The 19,585-nt window shown below is 37.0% G+C and overlaps 1 protein-coding gene across 4 annotated transcripts in view; it reads right to left on the bottom strand.

The window, feature by feature from the left end:
• Positions 1–1,424: 1,424 nt before the first annotated feature.
• The window catches only part of Nek1 (NIMA related kinase 1), a 115,043-nt gene continuing 96,882 nt past the window's right edge, over positions 1,425–19,585 (bottom strand). For all 4 annotated transcript variants that reach the window (XM_051182461.1, XM_051182462.1, XM_051182463.1 and 1 more), the window contains 5 exons: positions 11,284–11,432; positions 8,395–8,606; positions 7,628–7,758; positions 6,940–7,072; positions 1,425–2,646 (listed from right to left, as the gene is read on the bottom strand). In XM_051182461.1, the coding sequence (XP_051038418.1) occupies positions 2,633–2,646; positions 6,940–7,072; positions 7,628–7,758; positions 8,395–8,606; positions 11,284–11,432 (639 nt within the window). In that variant the 3' untranslated portion in view covers positions 1,425–2,632. The remainder of the gene's footprint in view (positions 2,647–6,939; positions 7,073–7,627; positions 7,759–8,394; positions 8,607–11,283; positions 11,433–19,585) is intronic.

The raw sequence follows: 19,585 nt of genomic DNA, 5'->3' as shown, positions 1-19,585 counted from the left end.
ACATCTTACCTGCAACCAATGAGAGCCCACACTAGAAATGGAGACCTTGGACTTGTAGCCCCTATGATACTGAGAAAATGGATTTCTGTAGTTGAAGTCACTCTCGTCTGTTATGACAACCTAGCACGGCTAAGTTTTGTTCAAGAAAAAGACATTTTTAATTATTTTGGCATGAACTGTTCATATTTTCTTAAATTCATTAGATGGCTGTCAGATACAGTGAATCATCCTCATTTCAGATATTTCCAATTAGCTCTCAAATACTCATTTGTCTAGCTATACTTTTATCAGTATTATTGATATCATTAAATAACTACCCCTTGGATTCTCCAAGTTTGTTTACATTGAACTGATTTCTGTCATTTAGAAAAATAATTTCCTTTCTGATACTTTGAATTCACTTCTGTCTCAAGGGAGAGACTTAAGCTATTCAATTGTTTATGTCTGTTTGAGGTAATAAGTTGTATTTTAACCTGTGAATTCAACGCATCCAACAACTGATGGAGACCCTAGTTTTGATGGCTCCAACCTCTGCATCCCCACCTGTTTACTCCTGTGAGGTTCTAGAACCACCACATTCACTGTAACTCACAGTCTGTTACTCTTATTAGTAGAAAGCCATTTGTTCAATATTTTGTCTGGTGTGGTTGTTAAAGGTAGTCTTTTACTTCATCACAGACAGTAGTCAGAACTTACTGTTTTATCACTTTTTTTTTTTTTTTTTTAAGTAAATGCTCTGTGTTGAAGATGGTTTGACTGTCCAAAGGTCCATGTGATGAAAGTTTGGTTCCCAAGATGGTAGTGATAGTGAGGAGGTGGGGCCTATTAGGAGGGCCTCAGCTTATCAGGGGCTCTTACAGATTATGGTAACTTCAAGCAAGGGTTACTTAAAAGCCCGAGCTCAGCCTCATCAGCTGCCTGGCATCATGTCTCCAGATGCACTCTCCTCTGCACATACTCCTGCCATTGTGAGTTCACCTTAAGACGACACAGATGAGAGACCACTGGCTCCAGTCTGACAAAATGGGGAACCTGTATAAGACCAAACTAGACTCCCTTATATAGGTGATAATGGTGTGACTGGGACAATATATGAGGCCACTGGCAGTGGGTCCAAGATCTAACACTAATGCACAAACTGACTTAGTGGAGCCCATTCTATATGGAGAGATACCTTGTTCAGCCTAGGCACAGGGGTGTGGGGGGTGGAGAGGTGCCTTGGGACAGACTTAGACTTCCTAGGGGAGGCCTTACCCTCCTCTCAGAAGAGCAGATGGGAGGTGGGGTAGGGAGAAGTCGGGGGAATGGGAGGAAAGGAAGGAGGGGGGACTGGTATTGGAATGTAAAAAATAATTAAAATACTAGAAAAACAAACAAACAAACACACAAAAAAAAAAAAATCCAGGGAAAAAAGATGACACATCTATTGAGAACACTGCTAATAAAGACAAATGATCGTATACTTCAGGTACATAATACAAATTTAATAGTATAAAATAAAAATATAAAAATCAAGTATTTAGCTTTGGATATTAGAAATAATATACATAATGAAGTCAATACAGTACAAGAGTCCATGTTTCAGATGACAGCTTATGCCAATCAGGCTGACTGGTAATGAGAAGCACACAGTTCTGCTATTATTATTAAGAACATTCAGACTGTATACGAGCCATGTATACTTGGTGTATTCTGAAACTATAACTGTTTCTCTATACAGTTTCACATAACTGAAACTATGTGACCATCATTGTAATGACATGGTTAAATCCTCATACTGAAAAAAATTGGTAACCATTTCCCATAGTAGTTACTAGATTGTCAAGGGTGCCAAAAGAGAAGGGCTCCTGTCTCCATTTTAATGCAGATGACACTGAGGCACATATATAAGAGGGGTTAAAAACAAAAGGGAAATTTTATGCTATATGCTAGGTCCAGGTTTAAATAATATAGCCTGATTTTTAGATACACCACTTCTGGTCTATAAAAAGAAACAGAAGAAATGAAGGAACTTTTAAGTATCAGGGAACAACTTTGTTATTTTTCTATAATCAAATCTTTCAATGATTTTTTTAGGTTTGTTTCCACAGCCTGTTTCCACCAAGCTAGTTCAGATATTCAGTGGTTGAAAAATGACTTGGGAATACAAACTTCAAGGCTAAAATTTCATCTTCAAAATGTAGAGATTTGAATAGAGCCCTTGACAAGGATTATTTAATGTAGAACTGCTAGCCAGAATGAAAAACTCCAGACAGAAAAAGAGTCATGCTGAAACTTCAATAAACCCAAAGGCGGGCCTTTTATGACATGGGCTACTCCTTCAAGAGAAAGATGGCTGCTAAAAGTAGTTCCTTATATCGTGATAAATTTCAACACTATTAATTCCAGTTCCCAGTCAATGCTTTGGTGGGATGATTTAAAGACATATACATTCAATAGGAGTCTATAGGAGTCAGCTATAGAATCCAATAAAAAAAAATAAAGTAGATAAAATGTAAGAAAAAAACCACACTTCTCAATCTTTTCATGCATTAAGTATGCCCATCTTAAACCTGGTATTTCTCATAAATAATCTCTATTTTCCAAGTTCAAATGTTTTCATATAGTTGAATATTAGAGAATGTCCTGAGGATTATTCATCATTATCTGCAGAGAAAAAGAAAAAGAATTAATTCACTTCTTTTTAATTCAAGCAGTATCTAGCTTTTTTTAAAAAATGTTTTCCTCTCCAAAGGAGATCATTAGTTCAGTTTTTTTCATTAATTCAATTTTAAATGTAATTTTATTATAATAGCGCATATGCATTGTATAACATCTAGGCAATATTATACAAAGTGTGAAGGTGGAAATAAAAATGATCAAAGACAACTAATGTTACAATAAAGTATTTATAGATCTTCAGATCACCTCCTGAAGGACAATTAACTCTAAGAACATTAGACCAAGATGCAGAATTGAGACATGAACTTTCCACATAAGACACAAACAGAAAGATTAAAGAAGTACAAGTGATAAGAAAAAATATCATAAATGCTCATGGTAGAGTCTCTGCAGTGGGGATGCCAGACTCACTATAAAGTTTTCAACTTTTGTATACAGTGAAGTCCTCACCACAGAAGAATATTGTACAACAAATGATGTATATATTCTATGTGAGCTTCAATGTCTGCACATCATTCCATTTTATGAGTATGGCATAATGAAATTAACCATTCTTACATTAAAACCACAAGAATGTTTATCCTTAAAACAGCATTGTTGAATGAAGTCAGCCTGTTGATTTGCCTAATACTGCCAAAGGACACTCTTTTACATCCTAGGAAATCCGAACCATCATGTCAAACAGTGCACTCTGTGCAGACCCTACTTCCTACTACTCCCTCAGGGATGAATATGCCTGTAAGGCTTTTCATCATCTGTAATGCAGATCATGACACTATTTTAAATATCCCCAGTGTTAGTTCCGATCTTGACTCACTCCCCTACTGTAGTGTTCTGCACCCTTCTATACAGGACTGTGCATAACAACTCATGACAAACTGCTATTCATCTCGAAAACCCAGCTTTGATGCCTTCTCCTTTAGGACCCTCCCTAACCCTGCCACCCATCAGGACTTCAAGTGACTTAAACATATTTTCATTGTCACACACCACTCTCTACTATAATTTACTCACTTTACAGCTATAAATTGCTTCAGATAATCAAGAAAGCAATGAACACACATATGTCTACCCAGCATTGAGAGTTAACTTTTGGTTCTACTGATTTTGACATTTAAGTAAAAGCATATTACAAGCTGTATACCTTCCCACTTTAGTGACCTTTTCTTTTCTAGGGACATTTTTCAGCACATCCAAATTAATGTATATTCTTCTTGCTTATACTTTTTCACTGCTATTAGACATATGCAAAAGTAGGTAAGATTGTTTCAGATGTTATATAAATAGTATCACATCTGACTTATTTAACTTAGGCTTGTGGGCATATGCATATTCATAGCTGGAGATTTGGTTCATTCACTTGAATAGCTGTACAGAATTTCATTACATAAACACAATATAACATTACATCTAGGATGGATGTGAAGGGAAGGGATACTGAAACAAATTGCATGCTTGGTCTGCTGATGCTCAATGGAGAACTTGGTGGTCTATGCCAATCTACCATTGGCCACACTACATTCATTCAATTCTCCTCGTGAGGGAACTCCTAGAAACAGTTTTAAATAACTCACAAAATTGCTACCTGTCTGACTTCTGACTCTACAAAGCAGTTTCATATAGGCTAGTCAGTGTTAATTTACCACCAGAGATAGTTACTAATGCTCCCAAAACCTGCACTGTAATAGTACTGAAGAACTGAATGGTAGGTTTGGGGGGACTTGATAATTTCCAGGGAAATTCAACAGAAATGATATTAGAAGGTCATTTTAAAAAGTTAAAGTTTTGTTGGCAGTGTGTTATACACATGTGAGCAGGCAGGTGTGCAGGTCCACTGTCTATGTGGACGTAAGCACAGACCACTGGCTCATGTTGGGGTGTTTCCCTCAATATCTTCACCTCACTTTTCCAGACAGTCTTTCAAGGGAATCTTCTTTTTAATATGTCTCATACTGGTTTATCATCATTTTGAATGAGGTAAATCACATTTTACCATAGACAATAAAAGTATGTAAGCACCATGTATAAGAGATGATTTATCTCCTAGATAATATCTAAAATACAACTATACATAAGACAGCTTGATTTGAGATCCATTTGCTCCATACAAGAAGGGCTCCCATTATTCCAAACCCAATCACTGTCTAGCACTTAACTGTCTAATGTTTATCGTATCATGTTAGCTTTTACTCAGATAATGTATTTTACATGTATTTATTCAGTAGCTATATTAGAAGTTAAAATATGCTATAGGACACACTAAGCAGTTTGTTCTCTCTTGTCTTTTGTTGAAGGCAGCCACTTGGGTTTAAAACTGCTTTACATTTTCTCCCCAGGCAGAAGAGAAGACAGCCAGGCTCTGAGACAGTGAGCGCTGTGGTTTCACACCTGTCTCCACTGCACACTGCAGCACACTCATCCTGTTTCTTGAGGGCTGTATGGCCCAGCCTAGCTTTTGGTCCTTGTAGGTGAATGGGCTTCTATGCAGTCAGGCAGCCTTTAGAAACCACTCGGCTGTACCAATCCTACCTTGTGGCTCAGCTGATTGTCACAGTTCTCCACTGAAGGGGCAAAGCAAGAGAGAGGCTTTCCAGACACTTAACAAGGAGCACTACAGCCCGAGCACACTGCTGCCGACTCCTGTGAAAAGCTCCATCGAAACAAGACTCGTGGAGAGCTGCCTGAAGGACCAGTCTGAATGAGAAAGAACTGGCTACATCTTGCCTCAGATTTACTGAAATAGAATCATTCTCTGGCCTTGTGCCGTTAGCTTACACAATGACATGAAAAATAACCTATGAAATCCACATGTAAAAATCACAGGCTATTTCTCACTTCAGTGAAGCAGAGCTGGGATATAAGATCTCAATAGAATCAGAACCTGTGAGTTTCAGACAGTGGTTAGTTTAGAGACTTCCATCTTAATGATCAAGCAATCGCTTGTCATTTCAGAAAATAAAACACCTGTTTTAAGGATATTTTCTTAACCTTTCAGTCTGTACTGAGATCTACAGACCTTGGACTCTGTTGTGCCAAGGGGAAATAACCCTTCCTCCCCTCAAGAGATCAGTATTAATATGCACTTTAAGGAACTTATGGTAGCTATCCAGGCATGGTGGTCCAGGAAAAGGCAGATGTTTGATGTTATCCTAGAGTACACAGCAAGACATTATCTCAAATAAGAACAAAATCAAGAGAAAACAGGTCACTGAGAATGGTTTCCATACCACAGACTGCTGTCCTTTAGAGACCTAAGTGTGCTTTGTCCCATGGCCTCTCTGGCTCTACTAGTCAGGGTTCCTGTTTACTGCAAAGGTATTCCACCTTTCAGAATGGAGACCTTCTAAACATTATTGTATTTTTACTACACTTCTTGTTTTGTGCTTCTTTATCTAATATGATGCTTTCTCAAATACTTTGATAGTTTATTTTTATTTTTTACTTGGATGTATTTTTAAAAATTACCTTAATTTTAAACAAGAGGGAATATAAATATATTTTTAAGAAAAATTACATTGTTAAAATTAAACATCAACATTAAAAATCCTTAATTTTTGCCTATGAATTTAATCTTTAAATTAATTATATTAATTTTGGTAACCATGTTAGAAATAAATTCTTTGAGGGAACTGGGATTGGCATGAAAAATAAGCTTGTTTCAAATTTAAATAAAAATATTACCAAAAAAAGGAGAAATAAATTCATGTTCAGAATTTTACATTTTTTCCTCTACAAAGAACTTTAATGGTACATCATGGTATGTTATTTTAATTTCTAGAGCTGTTGAGTTTTCAACTAGGAGACTTAAAAATTTTTACTTAAGGGATGGAGAGATGGCTCAGTGGGTAAGAGCACTGGTTGCTATTGCAGAAGATCCAGGTTCAATTTCCAGCACTAACATGGTAGCTCACAACCATCTGGAATGCCAGTTCCAGGGGATCTGATACCCTCATACGGCTTTTGTGGGCTATGTACACAAAAGGTGCACATACATACATGTAGGCAAACTACTCATACAATCCAATAAATAGATAAATAAAGCATTAAAATTCATTCAAATGTTACTTATGAACTAAAGGGCAGTGACTTAAAGAACCTAAGGCAATAAAGTCTTGTGACAGGACAGTAAATTTTACAGCTGCTACAAAGAGTCAGACAGGCTCCAGTACAGATTGCATCAAAGCCCATTTGATAGGAATGCCTCTTGTTACAAGTGTCATCTTGTTTTGTTTTGTCTCACATTTGTTTAAAATATGAAGAGATAAAAAAAAACTTTACCTTCCTGATAGGCTCCATCTGCCATGACTAAATGCAGAATCTTGGCATAGAGATGCTGATGTTCACTGCCCAAAATATTCTCAACTATTGTTGAACAAATTTCAATATTTTCGTCTTCATCCTCGTGAATAGCCTATGCCAAATTACCAAATGTAAGTTAATATGGAAGCTGCTAAAGAAGAGAAACAATAACAGCCTGTGAACCACAACAATGACTAGCACAGCAAGCTCTTCTAATTGTACAATAATGGCACATACATCTTGGTGGTAACCAAGAGCTGTTTAACTAGGACTCAAGGCCTGTTTAACTTTGGGGGCCTGGTGTCATGCCTGGTACTATAAACCAACCTAGCCACTATAAGCAGCAGGTGAGGTCAGGGATTTTAGAAGAAAACCCACTGCTGCTACTTTGACTCCCAACTACATCAAAACACTTCCCATTACACTCACAGGTAAGTGTAGATCTCACCCCTCAACAAAGAAGCTTATCTTTACAATAGCATGAGATCATTACAAAAGCAAACACTAATTAAAGTGAAGAGAACAAATCATCATGGGAAACCATGTGATACATCTGTGTATTCTTTTATATGTGTATATAACAACAATGGTTAAAGAAGAGGCTTCGAATTTGGGAGGGGGCTCATACGGGAAGACAGGGAGAAATGACGCAATGAAATTGACGCACCTTTACTTTCTCATAAACCTCAAAGAACTTTTCAAAGCCCATTTCTTGCTCCAGGTGAAGTCTTAGTTCCTCCAAATGGTTAAAGAGACTGTCATATTCACATTCACTAGTTGTCTCACCATCACTATTATCTAAAAAGAAAAAAAAAAAACATTCTTTATAATTAAAAGTAATTCTCACACTAACAGAACTAACAGAGTAGCATCAATGACAAGTGAGTTATGGCTTCTTGTACTCTTCTACCTTCAACAAAAGCAGTCATCACTATGGCATCTGCCCATCAAAGCACATAGAAAGCTTTCTTGCCCAAGAATCTTACTTTGAGAATTGTTTCTTTTAAAGAAATAAAAAGTAAATCAGGCTATGAAGAAAGATTCCCAGGAACTTCACTTCTAAATGTTAGTTTGGAAACAAATGGAAAAAGTGTATTTTTAAGTAGCCAAACCTATCATAAAGGATGATAACAGGAAAGACATGCAGAACACAGATGAGCCAAGAGGCACACTAAAACTAAGTTATCATCTTTATTACTAGAAAAACAAGTCAAAAAACGGAGAGCAAATACCAGAGTAAAAATGCTTCACGAGTCACTGCCCTAACTCAACAGGAAGAGATGTGAAACTTACACTTGTGTGGAACACGCAGTGAACACAGGAACACACTTTAGCTTTAAAGGAGCCATGGCCACGTCATATGTCAGAAAAAGACCCCTACTTGAAAAGTCTGAGCACAGAGAAAGAAACAGGCCCACAGCCAAGGGCATGCACCTGAGTGCCATTCCTCATTGAGGGCACTTTCGCTGCTGGGGTTGTCCTCCTCATCTGCCGCATCTGTCCCCCTGGCTGTCCGCTCCATTTTGCCACTTTTTAAGACAGGCTCTTCCTCCTCCTCACTGTATCCATCACAAGGCTGCTCCCTAAGGAGCTGCTCCATTGAGGCCTGAAGCTCTTGTAAATCTGTGTCAGTTTCTTCAAACACACTGGAATTTAAAGAATTAAAATGAACATTGTCTAAACTTGAATTTAATTTGAAATGGTACTTCAACTCAACACACGCATATGCAGTCTCTCCCAGTTAGAAGTACTTCCTAACTGTAGATTAAAAAAAAGTTTTTAGCTAAGGAAATGAGGGTGAATACAACTGAGAAATATAGAACATGAGGGATATTCTGAAACTCATAAACTAGAAGATCATTTGCTTAAATTGGTCCTATATCTACCAAGGAGTATCATGTGCCTATTAGCATTGGTCACTGCCTAAACTCTGAAATAATGTTCTGTGTCTCTCTGTCCCAGCCATAGTTGGAAAATTTAAGAAAGCAAAGATGTTTATCATTTGTTTTCTAAAAAATGAATTAATATTCAAATGTTTAAAAGAAAATTTGAAAGAAACACGTACTTTGTCATGTCAGTTCATCCGATCTTCATGTGGATACTAGCTGTGTAGTATATGCACAGATTTCCAAGTGAAAGTATTTGAACTTGTAAAGACATGTAGTCAAGGTTTTGTATAGTATTTGTATTTTGGTTTAGGCTAATAGGATGATGATACAATAAATACAATAATCACCAGAAACTTCCCTTCTGTGCATAGTCTTGAAAACATTTCTAAAATATGTAAGTAGATTTTCCCAAGAATAAGCCAACTACCATAATCCTAACAGGAGAATCTTGTTTTCAAAGCATTAGTCAGCATATAAATTCTATTTTTGTGAGATTTAAAGCATGTAAAACATGAAATTATACAGTAATAATATATTTGTATAGTATACTGGTTTACTAAATAGTTTCATCCTATTTTTAAATTTTATCCAAACAAAACTCATGTTAAGAGATATGAAAACTGTAAACCAAAGTATGACATATCTGGAAGCCTTGTCAGTGAACAGCAAACAAGACCGACCTCTGTCCTCGAGTACTTCTCCAGTATCTGAGAAACATACCAAGGCTGGTCCCTGAGGACATGTCTGCAGACAAAGAGTTCTTTTAGAGTCTGATGTGTGAAGACACCTGCTCAGGGATGTCCCTAGGGAGAGGGCTTCATCTACTAAAAATGCAATCTAAGTTAGGCACAGAGCTGATGATGTCCTCTCCAAAAGTTCAGACTCAACTCTCAAATGCAAATATCAAGTGAGACCTTGAAAACAATTTACATTAAGGGAAACAGAAAATATTATTTACATAGAAATTACCTTTACTTGGTACTTAGAATACTAACTAGCAACTGGAGTCTGTGGAAGATCCAGAAAAGGACCTGACCAGAACAAAAGTCTTTTGACTTGGTGTGTAATGACAAGTCTAACTCATGTACCCTTTGATGTGGTGACTAAATATTGACCTCTTGTTAGCTTGAGTAAACAACAGCATATGGGAGTTAAACAAGTGAGGCTAGCCTGACTGCCTGAGAATATTCAACATTTTATGAAGTCAGCACTTAAAATATGTGTCAGGTATATGAATCTGGCCCCAAGCTTAATTTTTAGTCAGCTTTCCCATTATAACATCTTGAGAAAGATATGGACTAAAATCAGTTTCCAATGACAAACAACAAGTAAATACAGAATAGCACTTTAGGAATAATTTAGTTACAGCTGGCTCAGTTAAAAACTGTTCATTTTACTTCTATTTGAGGAAAACCTTCCACAAAACCCATTACCTAGCATTTTGCAACTACATAGGTGCTGAATGTTGTGTTCACCAGGCAGCCTACTAAAACAGAGGACTAAAGCAACTTTCTCCAAACCACTGGGCCCCTAGTAAGAACCCACAGGTCTCTATGAGGACTGACGAAGTAATCATGTCAGGGGCAGCAATCCTGACTCAGCTGGGCTTCACACATGGTGAGCTCATCTACCTGGGGAGCTCTCTCTCCACCCCCTGCATCTGCAGCATGGGACTCCAATACTGTACTTTCTCTAGCCCTTCATTACAGGATGCTTTGGCTTTGTTGCCCCCAAGTGTGTGATACTTGTCTGAGGTGCTTGCAAGGTTAGAACTGAAGAGGTCAAGGATTCTTGTCTGAAGCTTGGCCAACATTTCCCTTAACTTCCAGAGATATCGTTACATTTCCTTCCTGAGTTCTACAATCCATATGAATCACAACAAAGAAATTTTGTGAAAACAATAAAGTTACACACACACACACACACACACACACACACACGGTTACCCTGTCCCACTCCTACATAAATTACACAAATAAAATAACCAGTCTACTTCACCAATGACCACTCAAATCAAACATGTCACAAAGATAGACATAACACTTCCAGGTATTTTCCTAAGGAAATGCAAAGTATTTAATACTTCCTAATTTCCCATCACAATCCTAGTATAATGGAGATTGCACCATTCAACAGCCATTATCCTGTGAAAATTGATCATTCAATCACTATTTAGTAATTCTGTACTCTAGTCACATCACTGTACTAGATGGATATCAATGGGAAAAACAGACAGTAAACACAAAAATAAACAATTGAGATAATAAATTATTTAGAGGCAGGCATACATTATCAAGAGGCTAACTATATTTAACTGGTTGTAAGAACTTGAGTAGTGAAAAGCCAGCTGTAGGTCATGCTATCTGGATCCTTCAAAATCTCAACTCAGATGTCACAGTGATACTTTCATCTGTTAATTAAAGTTTACACTCACGTGTCTTCAAAATCAGGACCTTCTTTAATGTGTTCATCTTCAAGCTCCTCTATTTCAAGACTGTCTTGATGAATGTCTCCTACAGTGGGAACGTCCATCAGGGTTCTGAACAGCTTGGAAAGATCGGGAAGTGAACACGTCCTCAGCATCTACAGAGAGGTTGACAGATTGCTTATTAAGAGGGAGAATTAAAAGTAAAAGGAAAAAAGTCAGAGATAATACTAATTACAATATTTTAATTATGCATTAAGATTTGGAGGATTCAAAGGTGACTTGACTGAGATTATAACTTAATTTCCTCAAAATATGGTTCATAGAAGCAACACTAAATAGATTCAAACATGCATATGTACATGTATGTACCAATAATAATTGAAGACGAGGTCACAAATTTGAAAGGATGTGGGAATACATGGGAGGAGTTGGAGGTGAGGGAGACAAAGGGATAGAAATGATGCAAATAATGTGAATAGAGCACTCACTTAAGAAATTCTCAAAAAATTTAAATTAAAAATTCAGCTATTTTTTTCACAAAGAAAACTAAACTGAGTAATGATTAGGCTTTAGCACAGAAATTCACACCGGTCACCTTTTAAAGAGCAGGAGTTGTTATTGTAATGACACACATGGCCTGGACATGTAAATCTGCTGGGATTCAGGCAGTATGAGAAGTGCCCCTTTGTTCTTTCTCTCCCATACTGTAGTTCTCCCACCTGGGGTCAACTTTCCTCATGCGGACTTGCTGCAAACTGAAGAGAACTGTCTGGACTATGGTGAGGAACCATCGTGTGCAATCGGCAGCCTGTGCATCACTTACTCCTAGGAGTTGCTGGCTAGCTATGTGTGTTAAAGCAGGGACCTTACATCAGTGTAAAGATAAACTTGACTTTGCCTCCTGAGAATGGGACTATAAAGACAAGCTTTGAATCTTTTATAACACCACCAAGAAGGAACTTAAGTCAACTGCACTAAGAAAAAACACATCCAGTAGAGGTGCTGAAGACTGAAATCAGTGTTGGACAAGAGCAGGAATAAAAGGAAGAGTCTCTACTTGCCAACCTTTCAACAATTAGAATATGTCAGACAGGACACAAGACAAATAACTGTATGCACAAGTCTCTAAAGAAGCCTGAGAGTGAAATCTGAGAACTAGGCCCTGAAAAGAACTCAGTGTTAGAGGGAAGGAAAGAAGAAAACACAGTGCTTAACATTAATGGAAATTTGCATATTTGGCTAATCTTATTAGTACAACTTTTTCAGAATAATAAAGAACAGATTCCTATTATTTGAACATAGTTTATATATTACAGCAGCTAAGAGGAATGAATATTAGTTACAAACTGGTGAAACTGGCAAAAATAGTTACAGGAAAAAAAAAAAATCCTGCTTGCTAAAGTCCTGAATATTGGCAGCCATTGCAGCCTAACTTTATGATTTAAATGGATCTTCATCTTTATCTACAGTGAAAGCATTATATCAAAACATCTCTGTTCTCATTATTTTGGTGCTAAGGCTGTGAACATATTATTCCCAGATTATACCCCTGAGGTCATAAATTTTCTGTTTTGAGTCTCCTGTTCTTTTCAGATTGTTTAAAGTATATTTTATTGTCTTAGCACCAACTGAAAGAAATCCTAAAAATACCAGGTAATCCATAGCATTGCTTGAGAGCTTACTTCATGTATGGTTTCCCCTCTCTTCATACCAGAGGGTATATGGCACTGTCACAGATTCAAACAAGAGCAATACTTTAGGGAACCTTACATTCCAAAATAGTGTTTCTGTAAGTATCAATTAACCACCCCCAACTCAAAATCATGAACCACATAAAACAGTGAATGAATTAGGTGCTACTCCTATTAGTAACACCACATCCAATTCTACATCAAAGAGTTCTTTTAATGTTTACGGGTTTTAATATAAACTATGAATCAGTAATCCTTTAGCTATACTATGAAGTAGTTTATTATGGGTACTTTTTGTTCAGTGTCTGATTACTACCATAGATACTTCAACACTGTTCCTCAAAACAGCTTTTACAAATAACTGCTCACTGTATTCAAAAGCCACATTATATCTACTACTTAAAAATGGATTCCAAAGTAAAAGGACTGGCATGGAGTCAGGGAAAAACAGTTCTAACTTTCAGGGTCCTGAAACTGGAGCTAAAAGGGATGAATGAAGCTCACGCTGCACACTCTAAGGCTGACTGAAGGACTGGTCACTGCGATAGAATCAGTCAGAATCCCTAGCCAACTGAGCAGAAACAGGACTGATGCTGTGGTTGTCATCTATCTGACTCTTAGGCTATCGTTTTCCTCCCTCTTTTTTTTTATGTATGCCATGTTAAAGCTGCAAATTTGAAGAGGAGTTATGACGAATTTGTCTACTGCATACCTTTAGTTCTCATTATTATTTTAGAAAATTCATGGGAGGAAATACATCAATAATTTTCCCTGACAGTCACAACAAATACAAAGTTTAGGTTTTCCTCTCTACAAGTATTTGTTGGCATTGCTTGATTTGAAAGCAGATTTCCTATCTGAAAACCTCTGGGGATTAGCTTTGGTACTTATGGCTATAGGGATCCACTATGTGGCTGTGGGCAAGTTGTTTTTGTGTGAGATGGGGTGACAACAATATTGCCTGGGTGATTATGAGTATGAGATTATTATGCTGAAGCTGCTGGAACAATATTGAGGATACTGCACACACACATGGTTGGCAAAGTTGACTATCCTATATGGACAATTAGTTTTATACATTTATTAGCTCTTTATAAAAATCAAAATAGGCTGAGTTACTTCTCACGTGATAACTAGGAACAGTGAGTGGCTGTTTTCTAATCCTAGGTCAATTATTTGCTTGAATTTTAGTGACTTAGAATGTTCTAGTAACAACAGAAAATGAAGAATACTCTGCATTACTCAAAAAATATATGGTCTTCCCCCCCCCCCCCACAATGTAGGCATGGACAAGATAGCAATTTGGTACTTCATTCTGTCAGAGTAAAGTAGAAAACTACATTAGCAGTCTCTTTTCACAGCTTAACTTGATGCTGCCCACTAATGCTATAGAGTTGTCTTGTTTAGTGTTTACAAGTGTATTTGACAAAGTGTTCATAATAGCAGTTCATCATAAAGTCATCCATTGGGACATCACAACTGATGTTCTCTGAAAACACTGCTACTATTTCTAATAGCAGAGGAGGTGACATAAAGTGATTAGACACCCCAGAAACAGCCAGATCAACTGTACATGCCAAAGGTCTGTATATCTTTCTCTGTACTCTGTCCAGATATACTAAAGCAGTGGTGAGGCAGAATTCTGTATCTTAAACACTCCATATCATGTTTGTGTCAAAATGTTTTTTAGAGTGAATACTCTATTGTTAGAAGACAAACAATCACTGGCAAATGACAGACCCTTCTATAAAGAAGTCTGACTAGAAATTCCTCCACTGTCAACAAAGTGACTAGTCACTTATGCAGGCTAGTCTTGGTGAAATTAGTCAATTTCTATCACAGTTATTAACCTTATCATTTCCTCACGTGCTGCCTACACACACATTCTGTGAACCAACCATATACACATGCTCTTGCAGGACCACACAGACTAACCACTGTTGTGAATTACACTGCAAAACAGGCTTGTTGGAAAGGCAAGGGGTCTGTTACTCTGGTAACCCAGATTCTGTAACTTAGAAAAGCAAGATTGTGAGAAAACCATACTTTATTTTATTTAGAATTTTTGAAATTTTCTGTTGGAAATCTCCAGTTACTGTTATACCCATAGTTGTGCCCCACCCCCAAACCATTGCATTTAATTACCCAAGTCTGTTTCTCTGTTTGCAGAAGAGACAGACTTGAAGCCATCACTTATTACCAAATCTAAAGGAGCCAGCTAGGTGTGGTGGTGTACACCCGTACTTGACAGGCATAGACAGAGAAGTAGAAAGCTTGAGGCCAGCCTGGGTAGAAAGTGAGGCCTTGCACAAAAAAAAAAACTTCCAGAAATCTTTACCAGAGGAAAAACCAAGAAAGGCTTTCCCCTAAACAACTCATATTTACTAGCCTCAGAAATATGACATGGTTTGTAACTCTCATTTCACTTTGACAACATAGATAAATATTTTACTTATTAACATTAACGACTATTGTAATAGTTGCTAATGGCTTGCTGATGAATAACACAGCGTTAAATACAATTTATGTATTTGGGTATACTTTTCTACTTGTCTGAAGCATTGTATGAGTAGTGTAAAAGGAAGAACAGACTTCTGGGACTTGTCCTTGTTTCAGGCCATCAGTTATATCCCCACTGACGGGCAGTGGACATGAAAGCATTACACTCGTTGCCTGTCCTACAACGATCAACTAAACCACTAATTACTATCTGTGTGGGTATATAACTGTACAATTCCGTTAACTAATACTGCATTTGGTTTTTGCAAAAGGACCTATTTAAAGTACATTAGATGAATGCCTTTGTATTATTTCCTGAGTTTTAGGGATCTGAAGATATGTCTACAGAAGCTGTGTGGCAGAGGACAGGAGACTGGCAAGGAGATAGGGATAATATGAGCCAACAAATGCTTTGATCTCTTCAGGCAGTGTGTTCCTTATTTGAAAACTATTGGTTAGGAACAAGAATGACTGGTGTCCTACTTTCTTCACACTTTGAGATTTTAACAAAGGTTTGTTGTTGTTGTTTTGTTTTTAATATGTGTGAGTGCCTGCCTGCATGTATGTCTGTGTTGTCCGTGTACCACATGTGTACAGTACCTGCAAAGGCCAGAACAGAGCACTGGATTCTCTGGGACTGCAGTTACAGTGAGCTACCATGCAGGTTAGGGAAATCAAACCAGGGGAGAGCAGCTAGCGTTAACTGGTGAGTCTTTGTTCCAGGCTCACCTCCTTCCCTGGCCCCAGTACCTCAAGCACACTGTGCTGCTCCATGCCAACCTGTTTGTTTGCTTTAAATGCTCTTTAAAGGACCCAGACCATTCAAGCTTCTGCACCTTAACCCTTCTTTCTTAACCCTGATGTAGACTTGAACATTTCTTCTTTACTATTGATTTTCATTTCTTCATTATAGGAATTATCACAAATGTTTTTCACTTATTCACATTGCATCATTACTATAAACATAGCACCTAGCATACACTACAGCTTGATATACATTGACTGAATTGATGCAAATTATGTACTTAACTCAGTTTACAAACACTGTATCACTACTATAAACATAACACCTAGCATACACTACAGCTTGATATGCATCAACTGAATTGATGCGAATGATGTACTTAATTCAGTTTAGGAACCTGAAAGACACAGATGTGGCAGACAATATTTGCAACAACATTCTCAAACTAAATACATAAAGTTTGCTGGAGAATTTTTCACAATGCACAAAGCAAGGCGAGGCCTCAAAGGAATACTAGCATAAACTGAAGACAAATCTTTTCATACTGACAGATCTTGCATTAAGTAACTATCATAGGTGAATAAATACCTAGTTGTGAATATTTTCAGTATAAATATTCTTAATAGTTTCATAATAATGCCTTTCAAAAACTAACCTTTTATACATATTAGATATTCAAAGATGAAGCACAATCAAGAATGTACTCATTTTAATTTTTTCATATTATTAGTAACTAGTTTTATTTTCTTAATTTTACTAATACAGAAAAACATAAAAATTGTACAAATTAGCAGGGCATCATGTAATGTTTAGTCTGTACATCCTGTGTAATATTTAAATCAGGTTAAACACAATCTGCTTCCCCAGACATTTACTCCTCCTTTACAGTAGAAATGTCAAAAGTCTTCATAGCTTAGAAAAATGTATATTATTATCTACAGGGATGCACACTAGGTCAATGAAACAAAGGAAGCTGAAAGTGTACAGCATTGTCTTAGAGACTCCTGTAACTGCTGAGAGCTCCCGCAATCTTCATCTTCCTTGGTGAGGGCATCTAGTACCAAGCAGAACCTGAGTGCTTCACTTACATGATTTCACTCTTTGGCAATTCTACGGACAAGAAAACATTATTATCCCTTCCTTACATATGAGAAACTAAGGCACTTAAATTATATGACTAAAAGACTTTAGCTAGAATATGGAGTCAGCAGTCTGACTCCTTAGTACTTTAGTTATGTATATGCTTTAATTTTTTTATTATATCTTTGTGTGTGAAGAGGTATACATGTGTGTGCCACTGTGCACAACTAGGAGTAAGAGGATAACTGGTAGCAATTGATTTTTTTCTACCATGTGGGTCCTGGGGATTGAACCCAGGTTATCCAGTTTGGTGATAACTACATATACCCACTGAATCATCTCATTGACTCTTTTTAATAGGGAGGGATTCTTTATTTTGACTAATGGTTTCAGTCCACTATGGCAGGAAGGGTCATGTGTCTGCTATTCACCTACAGACTAGTTATAAAATATCTGTTCATTATGTTCTAAGCCATGGGCTATAAATATGAATGTATATGTGTGTTGGTGTGTGTAAAATTTATAAATAAAGATTCTTAACCTGAGGGGAATAATATTCTAGTAGAAGATAAATAATAAAAATATAAGATAAATTACAAATTATAAGGTAACTTTGGATGGAAATTACTGTATTTAAGGCTTGTGAAGATAACATTTGAGAAACATACTTGAAAGTCAAAAATGAATTAGAATTGAAAAGAACTAAGAGAAGCTCAACTTGCACCAATATTAATAGAAGGTACAAAGTCTCTAACATAGGAGGGTCTTGACTATCAAGGGAAAAGAGGATGAGAGCAATTGTGAGGTGAACTAGAGAGGAAGCTAATGTCTTGTCAAATCTTACAAATCATGGTGAAGAGGGAATACAATTTAATAGCATCAGAAAAGCTCAAGTCTTAAGCAGAGCACTGTTGTGATTGATATATGATAGCTAACATTAAAAATGGTTCTGGTTTAAATTGGGGAAAAGGGTTTTGGAAAGAAACAGAGTGAGGAAGACTCTGTTTGGATGTTGTGGTTAGTGTGTTACTAATACATGAGTGACCAGCACAAAGAGATGAGGAATAAACTGTGCCACCATTTAAATGATATTTAGGGTCAGAGAGTATTTGTTGAGCACTGGCCAGTAGAGAAGGCTCAAGATATAGCCTTGACAAACTGGAACGTTTATCTCCTGAGGACTCCCTTTCTTGCTACGATATAATATCTAGGGCTAAACTTAGCCTCCCACAAAAACAACTAGAAAACTGGATAAAATAAAGAAAACAATTTAGATGCTAAACAATATGCAACCAAGTTAGTTGACTGTGGTGCCTCCAGCCATTAAACTGGCCTTCTGTCTGAAAGGATCTATTTGGAGTCAGTGTGGCCTTCCTAGACTAATAAAATGAAAATTGGACAGAGTTCCACTAGGGAAAAAGGAGGCCAAAACCTGCAAGGTCTTAAGACAATGATGAGCACTAGACTATGTGAACATGTAGAGTGAAACTTTCCTCTTGATATAATACCTAACATTAATAATGGTCCTGGTTTGAATTGTGGCAAAGGGTTTTGGAAGGAAACAGAGTGAAGAAGACTAGTCAAGGAGGCTGAAAGGTACTCAAGGCTCAAGGTGGAGAAAACCATTGAACTTTGACCAGGTGGGAAGAGTCTTCAATGATAATCTGGGCATTGGCGTGGAGGCCATAATAGGAGGTCACAGGTAATAAGCTGAACTAGTTTTATGGTAAAGAGCTTTATATCTGTTCCAATAAAGCTGAAAAAGTTTGAAAATGTAAAATGGATTGAGAGACAATTGAACTATCTGAAAAAGCCCAACACAATTTAAATGACAACGGACTCCAGATAATTGGCATGCAATATTTATGATGTCCAGCTTTAAATAATTACAGAACATATGAAGAGCAAGATGATATGACCCTAAATTAGTAGAAAAACCAGTAGGTTAAAACAGCAACTTTGTATGCTAAAACATACTTCAACAACTTTTTTTTTCTTTTAACTAAATGAGACCAAGAGTTTATTACTATAGAAAGAAAGATAGGAAAACTTGAACATATGACAAAATCTATCCCATGGAAAACCAAAATGAGCAAAGTTTCAGTAACCTGTGACATTGTATCAAGGAATCTAACATGTATATAACTGGACTCAAGAAGGACAGTAGAAAAATCACAAAAATAATAGCTCAAGGTGTCCAGAATTCCTGAGAATTATAACATCCAAAGACTCTAAGGAGGACGCACACACCCCTACTCTAAATCAGTTCACAGTCAAATACTAAAAGGAGCAC

Source organism: Phodopus roborovskii, unplaced genomic scaffold (assembly GCF_943737965.1).
Source record: "Phodopus roborovskii unplaced genomic scaffold, PHOROB, whole genome shotgun sequence".
Taxonomy (NCBI): Eukaryota; Metazoa; Chordata; class Mammalia; order Rodentia; family Cricetidae; genus Phodopus; species Phodopus roborovskii.
The sequence above is the reverse complement of the archived record's forward strand: the minus strand, read 5'-3'. Positions and strand labels throughout refer to the sequence as shown.